The sequence below is a fragment of the Aspergillus pseudoviridinutans genome, assembly GCF_018340605.1.
Source record: "Aspergillus pseudoviridinutans IFM 55266 DNA, scaffold_3, whole genome shotgun sequence".
Lineage (NCBI taxonomy): Eukaryota > Fungi > Ascomycota > Eurotiomycetes > Eurotiales > Aspergillaceae > Aspergillus > Aspergillus pseudoviridinutans.
In genome coordinates, this window is record NW_025091283.1 from 3,394,121 (window position 1) to 3,407,809 (window position 13,689).

At 49.9% G+C, this 13,689-nt stretch overlaps 5 protein-coding genes across 5 annotated transcripts; 2 read left to right on the top strand and 3 right to left on the bottom strand.

Moving 5' to 3' along the window:
* Nucleotides 1-2,791: 2,791 nt before the first annotated feature.
* On the top strand, nt 2,792-4,172 carry Asppvi_004933 (PTH11-like integral membrane protein; the record flags this gene model as incomplete). Its single annotated transcript, XM_043300872.1, has 6 exons — nt 2,792-2,983; nt 3,051-3,087; nt 3,154-3,221; nt 3,280-3,653; nt 3,704-3,771; nt 3,823-4,172. 6 exons carry the CDS (start codon nt 2,792-2,794, stop codon nt 4,170-4,172), a joined length of 1,089 nt encoding a protein of 362 aa, XP_043156807.1.
* Nucleotides 4,173-4,972: 800 nt separating this feature from the next.
* On the top strand, nt 4,973-6,172 carry Asppvi_004934 (CapA family protein; the record flags this gene model as incomplete). Its single annotated transcript, XM_043300873.1, has 1 exon — nt 4,973-6,172. The coding sequence occupies one exon, from the start codon at nt 4,973-4,975 to the stop codon at nt 6,170-6,172; it is 1,200 nt and encodes a 399-aa protein (XP_043156808.1).
* Nucleotides 6,173-6,673: 501 nt separating this feature from the next.
* Nucleotides 6,674-8,453, bottom strand: sreA (siderophore transcription factor SreA; the record flags this gene model as incomplete). Its single annotated transcript, XM_043300874.1, has 3 exons — nt 6,674-7,482; nt 7,546-8,066; nt 8,128-8,453. The coding sequence occupies 3 exons, from the start codon at nt 8,451-8,453 to the stop codon at nt 6,674-6,676; spliced, it is 1,656 nt and encodes a 551-aa protein (XP_043156809.1).
* A 2,387-nt stretch (nt 8,454-10,840) lies between these two features.
* Asppvi_004936 (TVP15 family protein) lies at nt 10,841-11,450 on the bottom strand (the record flags this gene model as incomplete). The annotated part of the gene is made up of 4 exons (XM_043300875.1): nt 10,841-11,013; nt 11,078-11,167; nt 11,239-11,354; nt 11,431-11,450. 4 exons carry the CDS (start codon nt 11,448-11,450, stop codon nt 10,841-10,843), a joined length of 399 nt encoding a protein of 132 aa, XP_043156810.1.
* Nucleotides 11,451-12,361: 911 nt separating this feature from the next.
* On the bottom strand, nt 12,362-13,414 carry Asppvi_004937 (uncharacterized protein; the record flags this gene model as incomplete). Its single annotated transcript, XM_043300876.1, has 2 exons — nt 12,362-12,675; nt 12,730-13,414. The coding sequence occupies 2 exons, from the start codon at nt 13,412-13,414 to the stop codon at nt 12,362-12,364; spliced, it is 999 nt and encodes a 332-aa protein (XP_043156811.1).
* Nucleotides 13,415-13,689: the final 275 nt, after the last annotated feature.

Sequence of the window (13,689 nt, forward strand, 5' to 3'; positions counted from 1 at the left end):
GCCTCGGATTTTCCGCTGGTTGTCTGTCGGCTGAAGGTTTGGCCGATCGGATTTGCCCCGACTTTGATCAAAACATGTCCAGGACGCAGAAAGAGAGTGTATGAGCTTGATCTTGCTTTGCATCGTAACGGAGTATCTGAGCTCCAGACAACGGCTCCTTCATATCCTGAGCTGCCTCTCAGCTCAGAAATCCGTTGACGATGAGCACGCTGAAGCAATGCTTCGGAAAAGACGTGAAGATGAACAAGCTGTGTAGGGAATCATCTCATCGGTTCTTGCTGTATTCGTCAGCCTTGCGATCTTACGGACATAGAACACACTGAACGTAAACACTTACCTTTGAGCTCGCTTCGCCGATGAGGAATGAAGTGACTATGGACTGTGCAGGCTCAAAAGTACCCAAGGCTTCAACTTCGCCGTGAGAAAGTCGGCATTGCCAAAGCCATTTGTAGATTTACCATCGAAATTATCTGCATCATTGCTTTTTGTAGATGCGACATGCATTCTAGTGTACATAGCGCTAGAGCTTGTCTCAACCCGCCGCGCGCACCCTCCTGTGGGGTCAAGGTATCATATCAAGGACGGAGTAGACTAGGCATATGATAATCGCACTCTACATTATCATGGGTGACCGATCTTCGAGCGATGGATTTCCCCATTTGTTGCTGAATGCCCGATAGAGTTCAATAGGCTTCAACGCTGTTCCTGTGTTTCAGGAGCTTGCAGGCTCAAATAGGTGCTTTGATGAGCAAGGTCACTATGAAACCTAATCCTAGGTCGCCAGATTCAGACGATGTCATTGTACACCGTCAATTGTCTACATACAATCTGACTTCGCCCGTATCCCTCGGTTTACGGCCTCAGTCCAAGAATTTGAATGTCTCGAGATGCCGACGCCCCTATTATTGCTCCACGAGATATCAGTAATCGATCGACTTGCAGGTGCATATTGAGACGTCATCGAAAGATAAAACTATTCAATGCTCTTTGATCGTAGCCAGCACGGACAGCCATGTTACCCCTTCCTACAAGGTGGTGCTTGGAAGACCTGATTCTGATCATGACACCGTGTCTCAGGCCAGACTGTCATCGACTCATGGTGTACCAAGTAGACTAGACAACAAAACACTTCCCTTCGCCATGCCTGGGATCCATATAGACATCTGGGGACTGGTCTATCCGCACTGGAGCACGATCAAGCAACGGCAGTTCCACTGACCACAACCCTGAATTATTGCTCGAGGATGATGACTTTCTTTTCTCCCCATGTGCCAAGACACCGAAAAGCGCCGTAACAGTCTGGCTGTGGATCACTGCAGGTCATGTTGATCTAGTTCTGCCTAACTAGCGCAAGACCCACGGCCAGATTCTAGTTCGGAATGCATCTACAATCGCCTGTAGGTCTATTATGATATGAATGAGCCGAAGTTTGATACTCTGCTTGTTCTTGTTGATCTCGGTCAAGTCAGGGATTGCCTATTAATGGGCCACGATTGCGCTCGTGCTGATGTCGCATGTAGAAGTCCCACTAGAAATTTCTCCTGTCCACTTCGGAGGGACATGTGCCAAAACGTTCTAAGCGGAGGAAGATCCACAGTCTAGCGATGATTTACGGGCTCGCTTCAAGGAGACCTTCCTAAAGAGGATAATGAGGTGGCAATGCCATCTCTAAACCTCAGCAAATATCTTACTCCAAACAGGTCCTAGCACTGACGATGATTTGAATTTTGGCATACCTAATACACAGAGTATTTGTGTTGATTTGGTGGTTCTTATAGACCCTGCATTGCCTTATCAATCACTGCACTAAGTTACTTAGTAAACCATCCGATGATCCGACCAGTGGCGTTCGGGATTTGACTAGTACCTAGCTTAGCTTTCGATGTGCCTGTTTCTCTTTCCACTTGGAGGATCATCCCCGCTTCATGTCCAAGGAGGGCGGCAAACCAACGAGTCCATCCAGACAACATGATAGCGCCGAGGCAGAACAGGGCCTTGAGCGACTATGCAGTCGTGCTACATGCGCATAATTCTCCTCACGGAGTGACGGATGACGCTTGACAGAAGACTATCAAGTGCCCATATTTCACCGTAACAGCATAGCTGTTTACTATCGAGGTATTCATCATCCTGTGGCACTATGCTCCTCAGTGAAATTATACAAGACGGCTGTCGGCTTCTGTGGTCGACAACAAATGCTTCATTGAAGTTATTTCATATTCCATAAGAGGCCCTGAGCTACGCACCAATGATGACACATGTTGCTGCAGTTCCATTACTAGACGCTCTACTATACCGCGAACTCCGTGGAGACCATGCAACTCTGGTCGAAGATCAGCAGCACTAAAACTTTCCAGGGCAATGCGAACATATGGCAAGCATTTCCCGGCCCGTGCGCGTGGGGATTCGGAAGTGATCTTACAACACTATTGACGTATCTACCGTGCCTCTGGTTCATGTGGGTGGGGAAAACAGTGTTTAGGAGGTCGTACAACAAAATTAAATAATAGCCTATGCCATATTCTCGACATCGTTTATGAGCGCAAACAAACTTATACGCATTGACAACTTCCTCTCATTTGGGGTCTAACTGACCTGGCCGTTCCTTACCATCCGACGGGATTTTCCAAGTGAAAGTCCTATATAACTTATGCAACGAGTCTGTTTTCGATCTTGTCTGGCTTGCGGAAGGCCCGATATTATCAACGACTTTCCGAATCGCGCATCACACTTTTTTCGCAGTATTCAAGCGACACGCTCATTTGACGACACACTCTCTCACTCTTCCAAGATGCACGGACCGTTAGGACATATCATACTATCTCGCGATGAGGACGATGGAGCATCACGGGGACAACAGGCAGTGGTGGTCACAGGCGTATTGACCGGACTGGCAATTCTAATCGTTGCGATGCGACTGTTCGCGCGGATCGGCTTGATGAAGCTGAGAGGCCGCGAAGACTACACGATTGTCGTGGCCCTGGTGAGTGCATATGTGTCTCGCTCTGGCTTTCCGTATAGATTTCACCACTGACTGGAATTGTTAAAAGGTCTTTTCCATCATCTACTTTGCATTGGTCGCTGCCCGTAAGACATTCCTGCAGTATCTCTTACACGGAAAGAAAAACAGACTGTTCTAACTTTCTCTCACAGAGGTTCATTTCGGTCTTGGAATCCATTCGGATAAACTTCCTGCTGCTACACTGAAGCAGCAGCTCAAGGTGGGTGCTGCCAGGCCGATACGTACGTCAATATGTTAGTTGACAATATCTGATACAGCGACTCTGGATAGCGATTCCGTTCTACAATGCGAGTCTGGCTTTTAGCAAATTCTCCATTCTGTTTCAATACCTGCGCATCTTTCCCAGCCGCCAGTTTCGACTTGCTTGCTACGCCATGATGGGTATCGTCGCATTGTACTCGACGTGGGCTATTGTCAGCGCATTCGTGAACTGCGTTCCTGTAGCGAGGTTCTGGGACCGCGATATTCCCGGGTCCTGTCTCAGCTTCGAAGCTGTCTGGTTCTTTAACGCGTCCATGAACATCGCTACTGATCTGACGCTGCTTATCATGCCGATGCCACTCATTTCTCATCTCCAACTTCCCCGCATGCAGAAAGTTGCTCTCATGGCTGTCTTTGCCGTTGGTTTACTGTGAGTTTACCCTGTAAGGAGGCGATGTGCCAGTTGCTAACGTTCGACAGCGTCGTTATTACCAGTATCCTTCGTTTATCGAGCCTACGAACAGTTGCTCAAAGCCCAGACACGTCATGTAAGACTGCTTGTCGTGTTCATTTCAAAGTTGTCTCTAACTGTACCACAGACAGCAACGTAGGTGCCGCCTACTGGACCGCCGCTGAATGCAATGTTGCCATCATATGTGCTTGTCTCCCCTTCCTTCGACCCCTTATCAGCCGTATCTTCCCCAGACTACTGTCCACAAAGAGCTACAACAAATACACGGGACAACCGACGATGACAGCAAACCGGTCACGGAGGACTCAAATCTACTCGCAGGATCCGGACTATGGCCTATACACAATCGATATCGAAGCGACTGATATGAAACGAGGATCTACAGGAGGCATTGAGGTCACCACAGAGATGACGGTACAGGAGTCATCGCAGCACGATGAGTCGACGAGTCAGCGGCGGCTGGTGATACAATCATAAATTTATTCGATTTTATTTCTTCCAGGTGCTTACCGATCTGCTTCGTTGTACTCAACCTATTTTCTTCGATGTACATATATCCCTCTTCTCTTTTCTCGTCTTTCTGTACCAAACGTTGACTTTCCCTACAATGACGACAATAATGAAGATTGTGGAGCCCACAGTCTCCCGTTTCCAGGTTTACAACGTAAGCCACTCTAGCTTTTCTCTTTACTAAGTACTAGCATTCGGTGGAGCTTGTGGCTAACTTTGGGGTTTGACATGTGACTCTGATCATGATATGTCTATCAGCTGTACGTCTTTGACTGCTACTTAAACTAATGCTCACGCACGAATAGAAGGAGCAGGGATGATCCTTGTATGAATTAAAACTACAGTAAAAGCATGGCCAGTTAGCTGCAGCTTAATCCAGCCACGATGCACTTTATCAGGCACGATCACTGACTTTGATAGCCAACATACCATTCAGTGCGTTCACCAAACATGAAACTAACGGTCAATTTGAGACAACACCGCAATCCATGCGCTCAGCCAATCAACCACCCATTATACTAGATGAGCCTACATATCAGAGCACAATGCAGCCACGCAGCCCTGGGTCACTGTCCTCATGTCATGAACTCCCTCAAATGTCGACAATTTAACCTGCGGATCTGGGTGGCTTCGGACCGGCCCGCCATGTCGATGTCATGATGACCCGAACACCATCTACAAGCACAAGAGACACCAGCACCCTCAACATGTACTCAGGATCCAATTTTCGCTCACGACAGCAGTACTAGCACAAAGAGTCCATCAACATGCCAAGTGCCCTCCGCACCTTCACGCTCAACTTCGTCGGCGACGTCATGCTCGGCCGCCTCGTCGACCAACTCTGGCCTCAGCACGTCGAAAACGCCCACGAACGCCGCATCGTCTCTTACTTTATCGAGCGCTATCCCTACCTGAGCAACTACACCCACCGCGACCCCTGGGGCTCCGCGCTCCCGCTCTTCCACAACGCCGACCTCAACCTCATCAACCTCGAAACCTCAGCAACAACCACCAACGATCCCTGGCCCAACAAGGCATTCAACTACCGCATGCACCCGGCCAACGCCGCAGCCCTGCGCGAAGCCCGCATCGACTATGCCGGCCTCGCAAACAACCACACGCTCGACTTCGGCACAGACGGCCTAGTCGAGACGGTCTGGACGATGAAGGAGTCCAAGATCGCCTTCGCAGGGGCAGGCGAGACAACAGACGAGAGCCGGCGGCCGGCCGTTCTGCGTCTTCCGCGCTGCGACGAGCACACGCAACACCATCACGGACACGCACACGCCCAGGAAGAGCACGGCCAACCGGGCAAATCATACAGCGTGCACGTCTACGCGGCCTCGGACCACCCGCGCGACTGGGCCGTCGTGCCCAACTTCCACCTAATCGACTACTCGGCCCAAACAAGAGAGCGCCTGCGCACCCTGCTAACTTCACCTTCAACTTCAACATCCGCCGACACGCCGGAGAAACCCGCGCTCAAGATCTTCTCCGTCCACTGGGGGCCAAACTATACGTGGCAGCCCGCCGAGAAGATCCGCTCGCTAGCGCATTTTCTGATCGACGAGTGCGGCGTGGACATTGTGCATGGCCACTCCTCGCACCATGTGCAGGGTGTAGAGCAGTACCGGCGGAAACTCATCATCTATGGGTGTGGAGACTTTGTGGATGATTATGCGTTGAGCGAGGATTATCGGAATGACCTTGGGGCTGTGTGGAGGGTTTGTGTGAGGGAAGAGCAGGACGACGAGAGTCCTGACCCGGAGAGTTGCAGGCTGGTGCTGGATCGATTGGAGATCTTTCCGACCCGTTGCGATCGCTTTCAGGTGACTTTGTTGGATCCGGATGATGATGATCATGGCTGGGTGAAGAGGAAGATTACCCGGTTGAGCGAGGACATGGGGACCAAGGTGCGTGGGGATTTAGGGAGGGAGCATCAGATCGTAGTGGACCTGAGGGATTGATTGATACGAGATGCACATTCATCATTGACAGAATCTTGCAGGATCTCGTGCCCAAAGACGGGTGGGATACTTGAATTCAAGTTAAGTTTTATCATCAAATAGCCAAATCCGTTATCGGGATCTCAAGAAAGAGTCCGATGTCGTGATAAGAATTAAGGAATTTACCGAGATCTATCTAAATAAGACAATGAGCAGTGAGCTCTCATCTGTAGTACAACGCCAGAGTAGCTGAGATCATGAAATTGGTAGGTGGAGGAAGGGTGAACAAATGGAACGACAAAACGCCTCCGCTGAGGTTGCTCCGACAGGTCGCAGGAAAGAAAGGTCACGTTAAAGAAAACCATGGGCTTTTCCGGAATTGCACAACTCCTGTGTATCTTGTTCAAACATACTGAAATGGTATCTTGCCAACAAGGTAAATCTTTACGCCAGGTGAAAGAAAGACAAAAAGGAAAGGAAAGAAGGGGAGGTCATGTGAGAGGACAGTAATGGGACTGCTCATCACACGCCCAGTTCCGCCAACTCTCGCTCTTTAGCTCGGAGCATTTCACGCATCTCCTCCGCCTCACGCTGCAGTTTTGCTCGGCGGTCTTCTTTGAGGCTTTCAAGTTCAGATACGCCGGGCAACGGCTGGGACGGCGGGTGAGGTGCCAAGGGTGCCGCTTTGTGGTGTTGCTGCTGACGGCTAAGAGCAGCGAGCGACGGGTCTAAGCGGGATTCGTCGGGCGGGCCTGAGTGGTTAAGAAGAGTGGAAATCGAGCTGAGACGGCCGGGGGGTGAGGGATTGGCAGTTGACATGATGGGAGGAAGTTGATTGGAACCCGACTCCAACGTCGTCGGGATGGAGGAAGTCTCGGCAGATGAAGCGGTCTCCGCAAGAGTTCGCTTCTTGGCATTGCCGGAAGCACCGGGGGAGATAGAACGACGGCCGAACTGTGAAACGGGAGAATGACTCGGTGCGCTCAGCCGTTCAGGCTCCAGGAGTCTCGGAGGGGGAGGGTGATGCGGTAAGGAAAGACTCCCGGCGGCACTGAAGTGAGTGAAATCCACGGGCGGCGGGGCAATGGCAAAAGGTCGCTGATGGTTAGCCTGCAATGTTGGATCCGAACTCAAGTATCGGTAGTGGTCATCATGGCCATGCGCCAAAACCGCAGGAGATGCCTCTGGCGACGCAGATGAACCATTGGACGAATAGGTAGCTCCACTAGGAGATTGGTCTCTCAAGGCAGGCACAACACGTTTTCGTCGTTTGATGATGGACTTCTTCATCGTTGTGGGTCGGTAGCAACCATGCAATTTGTAGTAGAGCCCTAATGAAAAAAAGGACGTTAGTATATTGGCTTTATCACAAAATTGGCCGAAATTCAACGCACCACAAGCATTGCAAATGGGATGTCCATTTTCGTCCCGTCGCCAAAGTGGGGTCACAGTGGTCCCGCAGTTTTGACAGGAGACCAGCGTGTTTCCTCCCTCGACTGGTGCGCCATTCTTTCCCGCATCGTTTTCGCCTCCTGGAAGAGGTCGGTCGGACTCTGAAGTGGTAGCTCTCCACGAATGGACGGGAACCGTGCCTCGAGCAGCGGACTTGTAAACTCGGTTGTTGTAGGCAGGGCAACCATCGCATCCCTCGGCTCCGCCAGTCCCATTGCAATTCCCTCCACCAGGACAAGAACCACCTCCCGAGCTAGATTGACAGAGTCCCTGTGAAGCCGATTCGCTCTGAGTATTTAAATGACCAATTTGTTGCCCGCCCGCTTCGGACCCTGGTTCCAAGCGATTGCGTTTGGTCGGCCTAGCTACGTTCCTTGCTTTCAAGTACAGGCCGCATGCATTGCAAATCATCGCTCCCGTCGGTGATCGCCGCCATAGAGGAGTGCTCTTCGTCCCACAGTTGCTAGAAATACAAGTCAACACAACCAAACTCGAACGGAGACTGAATGTAGAGATGTACGGACCTGCAGGAATGTCCCAAGAACGCTGTGTCTTTCTGCGCCTTCGGTGATGTCGAGGACTTCTCAGCTGGAGGTGCGGTTCTTTGTGGTTCAGACCAACGTTGTGCCGACCCATTCATTGTCGTTTCCATTTGATACCGAGCAGGCGCTGTTCCCTTCTCATCCCGATGACGATCCGCGGTGTGTTCTCGGCCAGCTTGGGCCGAAGATATCAGCTGTTGGGCGGCGTCCAGGTCCTCCGCTGAAGGGTGCCGCGCAACGACATCAGGGTTCCGAGGAAGCGATTGTACCGAGTCCATCTGGGGAACTGAAGCAAGCATCGCCACCATTAAACCTCACCCGGCTATATTCCTGTCTCTGGACGAGAATCAGCCTATATGGTGGGGTGCCTCCGTAGCAATCGAGGCAAACCGGATAGCTGTGTCGTGGATGGTACGTCGCACCACCGGCGTAATGTATGGTATCACAGAAGTCAAGCGTCGGTCAGAGTAATAGTACAGGAGAAGAGGTACAAAGGATGGCCCCTAGAAAAATAAACGTCGTAGTGGAAAGGAGCTGCAGCTAGTGCAACCCAAACCCAACAGAACGGTGCAGGGGACTTTGACTACTGGTCGATCCTTGACAACTGCAGGAAAGGCGCGCAAGTGTCCCAAAAAGTTGAGCGATCAAAAAAGAAATGTCGGCCAGAGTCAATACTCTGATTATCAATAACTGATCCGCCACGAAGGGTCCGCTTTGTTGGCCAATCCGAATGACAGGTCAAGGTGGCGATCCAGTCCGGTACGCCAAGTGATCCGGATCTGTCAGATGTTCGTTCAGATAAAGGGTAGAAAAGTGGTCCGGAACTGAAAAGAGAGCTTGACGGGAAGAAACTATTAGAACGACGAAAACAAGTAAACAGAAAATTCTCAGGTGCAGCAGCCAAGTGGTTGGGAGAAGAGGGAGAAGGGCAAGAAGATAGGATCGGCTCAGGCGATCCACTCCGAGCAATGGAATGTCACTGGGAAAGAGTGACAGGTAGGGAGTTGGGACTTTGGGGTATGCAGAGACTGGGACTAAAAGAGATAAAGGGGAAATCAGAGAGGAGACTAGCGAAAATGAGAAGTGGGAAAAGCTAGGAGAATCGTGAGATGCAGAAGATTGATGAGATCGATAGACTGATTTGATTGATTAGACGGGGAGGTACGTACTTTGTAACGCAGATCAAATGATTGATTGATTGATAGATAGAGGAAAAGGGACGGAAGGGAAAAAAGTGGGTAATGCCCAGGCGGTCACGATGACGATAAAATGCTAAAAAGTAACTCCGTGGAAGCTTTGGAGTTGACGGATTTGATGGAAGATGATGACAAGATGGATGAGATGACGATGATGAGGATGAGGATGAGGATGATGATGACGGGTAATAATAATGACTCTTAGATGATTGTGAAGACGACAGTTTGCCTGGTGCTGTTGCTATTGCTGCTGCTGCCTGAGGTTCTTATCGGTTATCGATCTCCCAGGGGGATCTACTACACCTGGGGACGACAAGATCCTGTTGTGCTGCAGGCTTGGGATTCCTCGAGAATGAAACTGTTGTGTCCAGATGTTCGGTTCGCTCTTTCGACTCTCTGTGCTCACTTGGCTGATGAGTCCCTGATGATTTCTCTTGTCCTTCCCTCATTTTGCCGTTGATTTCTTTTTCCTCATTGCGCCTGCTTTTCCTCCCCCGGATCGAATCATCTGGACCCCACCGACGCCTATTCTGGGCTAGTCGTATGGGTCTACCAGGAATGTGCCTTCCTCCTTTAGTAAGTAGCGTATCTGTGAGCGAATAAGCCTGTTTGTTCTTGCTGCTATTGGTGAATGTCATTCTATCCCTCATGTCAGCTTTTTTCTAATGATTTTGATTGGCTGTAGATGTCTTTCTATCTCTTCGTTGAGTTTCTAATCTATCGCATCAGCTCCACCGTCTGGGATTATTCTTACCTAACCTAATATATGGTCTCGGCATTCGTAGTCCAAGATTTCAGGGTCCGTCGTGAACATCGGCAAGACAGTAGTGGAATACCATCGTGCATCACATGTATTTTGTATAGTAATAATAATAAAACATTTCTCTATCTGCTTTTTTAATGAGTCCTAGAACATGCAGAAAGTCTGCGAGCCAAGCTAGGCCGCAAGAGATTCTGTTGAGATTAATGGCACCACTATAATATCAGGGAAGCCTTGTAATATGTCCTTTTGCAAGCTTCCGCATGGTTTTGTGTTGGTGGAAGATCTGAGGTGGTGTTTGACAGGTCTCTTGCTTCGATTATTGTCTAACCAGCTTGTTAACCACGGCGTGTGTTTGTGTAGCCTTTCCACACGGCAACTGATATTCAACCATATATTATCTACATATGTAATACAGGGTTCACAAGAAAAAGTATCTGTCCGCAAAGGACAATTCAAAAGGAAACCAAAAGCTCCAAAGGTGACAACATCAAGACTGTTTCAGACCAGCGTTTCCACTCAAGGTGAGATGGGTATACCGGTTCGATCACGTCAGTCGAATCGCAAGGCGAATATATATCATCACACTCGTCGACCATCGTCAAGCGCATTATAGAGACATCGTTCTTTGAATGCCGCAAAGTTTTCAACCTTGCGGCTCAAAGTACGGTTTCTAGGACCCGGGATAAAAGTAATCGTGTAGTATCCGGGAGATCATGTGTTCCAGGTTCCGCAAAGCTTAGACCTGTTCCGCACCCCAGCCCTGGTCGGCTTCGCGCATGTTGGAGGGGGGTTCGATGGAAGGAATGAAGTCCAGGACAATATATCCCAGACCGACGAATCCAACGATAGAACCGGCAATGTACCGCAACACGTGGTCGTGCAGCAGGATCGATCCCACGAAGACGTAGACTAATATTACTTGTAAGGACGCTACCGAAAAGAAATGCCAAGCCAAGGAAGCTCATGAACTTACAGACACCCCGTCCCAGGAACGAGAAGAGGAAAGACGCATAGCGATAGACATAATCCGGAACATTAGGCATCAATTCCAGGCCGGCGACGACTAAGAGACCACCGTGTCAGCAATCACATACTCTCCTCTGGTAGTCAGATCAGATTGCCAGGGGAACTTACCGAGACCGAAGATGATCACGTAGGCACCAACAATTACGGAACCTAGCGATGCAGGGAAGAATTGAGCAATACCACCGAGGATCATAATCACGCCAATGGCGATGTTGACAATTCGGCTGGAGGTAGTCAGTTACAGTTTCAAATATCGGGCTCGTCATAATGCTTCGCGATTAGCAGAGTACAGCGACGTACAAGATGTTAGAGAAGTCCATTTTGAACGATGTTTGCACGAATTATGTTCGTCGGTGGTCGAGCGCAAGCACTTGGCGTTTCGAGGAGATATAATGTATCGAACCGCAAATCGCGAGGTCGAAGCACGATGCTGTAGCGATGTGTGCTCAAGGCAATGGCAGCGTTGAAAGCTTCGTCTGCTTGCTGAAATCACCAGTCTGACTGAGCGGTGGAAGTGATGGAAATGTCGTAGCCTGCGTCGTCAAAAAGCAGTTGCCTAAGGTGAAAAGAATCGTCGATCGCGTGACGTATCTCGGGGTTCTCAATGCGGTGGTCGAGTAAGACTCGTCAAAATGTTCAGACAGAGAGGGTCAAAAGGAGAAGAGGTTGGGAAAACAAGGAGATGAGCAACGGACGGGGATTTGGAGCTTCCTGGTTCCAGTCGGAGTCGCAACCAGCGGGTCCGCCAAGCCTCTGATGGTGGCTGACTCACCCGTAGGCTACCAGCCACTGACTGTGGCCAAGACAATACGTGACAGAACGTGGACTCTACCATACGAGGACTATCTACGGAGTACGAGAAGCTTAACATCAACTAGCCAAGCCTCCAAAGGCTTTACAGTTCGGTTCTGCATCAGCCGAATGGGCCAGACAAGTAAAAGCTATCAGGTAGTAGCTCTTCATATTGCAGATCCAAGCTTATAGTGACTCGGTACTAAGCAGAATAGAAGCCGTTACTGGTATTGATAGCGAGGAAGGACAACGATTCATTACTGCGGAGAACACGGTTTTCGATATCTATCACGGCGACGCCCCTCATCTTGATTTTGCTTTTTCCATTCATTTTGACGTGGCAGTCCCGGATGAACTGAAGGCTGAAACACATGTTTGAGTCCTAAGGTATCAATTGCTTAACTGCGCTGAATGTGGCCTAAGCTCCTCATATGCGGAGTCAGACTCCCTTCACCTCTCGTTGCTTCTTATCCAACCGCACATGGGACAATCCATTTGCCAGTCTGCTCATCCTCATTGAGTCTCGATTCAGGCTTTCATAGATTGCCTCGAGATCTGTACCAATACCAAGCTCCTCCGCCGTCTTGAGACTGCGCGCATCCAAGAAGGGGGCCATGGATGGCCAAACGCTTTGTACGTTGTTTAAAAAGAGATCGACACCAAGGTCACCCAACCCTTTGACCCCTTTGATCAGATCTCTGGTTTTTTTGCGGTCGTTGCCAGCCTTTTTCAGAAGATTATTAAGGTCGCCGTCTAGACCATGGTCAGCGTACTGGCAGAACCAGTCTGATCCAAGGGGATGCGTACCGTACTGCCCATTGACGAAGTCCGCCAAATCGCCCAGGTTTGTAGCACCTTGCTCTCGATACCGATTATAACCCCCATCCTTTAGCACCATCGTCCTTTCCTCCCAGCTACTCTTCCCCAGCTTTCGGATATCATGATATCCTTCGTCAATCAGCTTATTCACCGCACGCTGCGCAAGATCATGAGAAATCGGCCGCGACTTCAACATCGCGTCAATCACCATCGCAAGCACCGTCTCCGGAGACGCAGTGAGCGGCTCCTTCGCGAGGGACGTACCCTCTAGTGGCTGCCGGCCAAACTCCTCAATAATCTTGTGCACTTTCGGTGATTCCGAGGGTTTAGCATGCTCCTCATCTTCAAATTGTCCTTCAGCACCCTCCAAGCCGCCTTCTTCATTTTGATTTCGCTTTGCGCCTTGTTTCACGTCCTCCTCCACTTCTGGGTCTTCGTAGCCTTCGTAGTGGTTATTCCATTCTTCGCTGTTGGTTCCAGAGTCTGCTTTGTTCTCCTCCTTAGAGCTGGAGTTTCCACCGGTCGACTTGGATACTTTGTTCGGGGGTTGCTCTGAGTCGTCGCGATCCGATGTCTCGTGTACGTTGTGGTCTCGCTTGCGCTTCTCGGCGCCTGGGATTGGGGTTCCGTCCGTTTCGGAGTAGTCTTCTACGGCGGGAGATTTGTACTTCATCGTGCTGCAATTTCCCCTTAAAATGGGAGTATATCCTGGCTAGGCCAACCAGCTGATCAAAGGGCAGCGAAATTGAAAAGTTGCACTCGGTAAGCGTTTTAATTTGACAATGGAAAGTCCGGGTATGATTTCCCCGACAGTGATGACGTCGACATGATGATGACAGGGCTGTCCCTTTTAGCACATTGGATGAGATATACTTTCTCTTCAGCTGCAAAATAAACATTTCAGTAATCACTCCTTTCTAGTATGTGCTTAATTTATATGTATTGTTG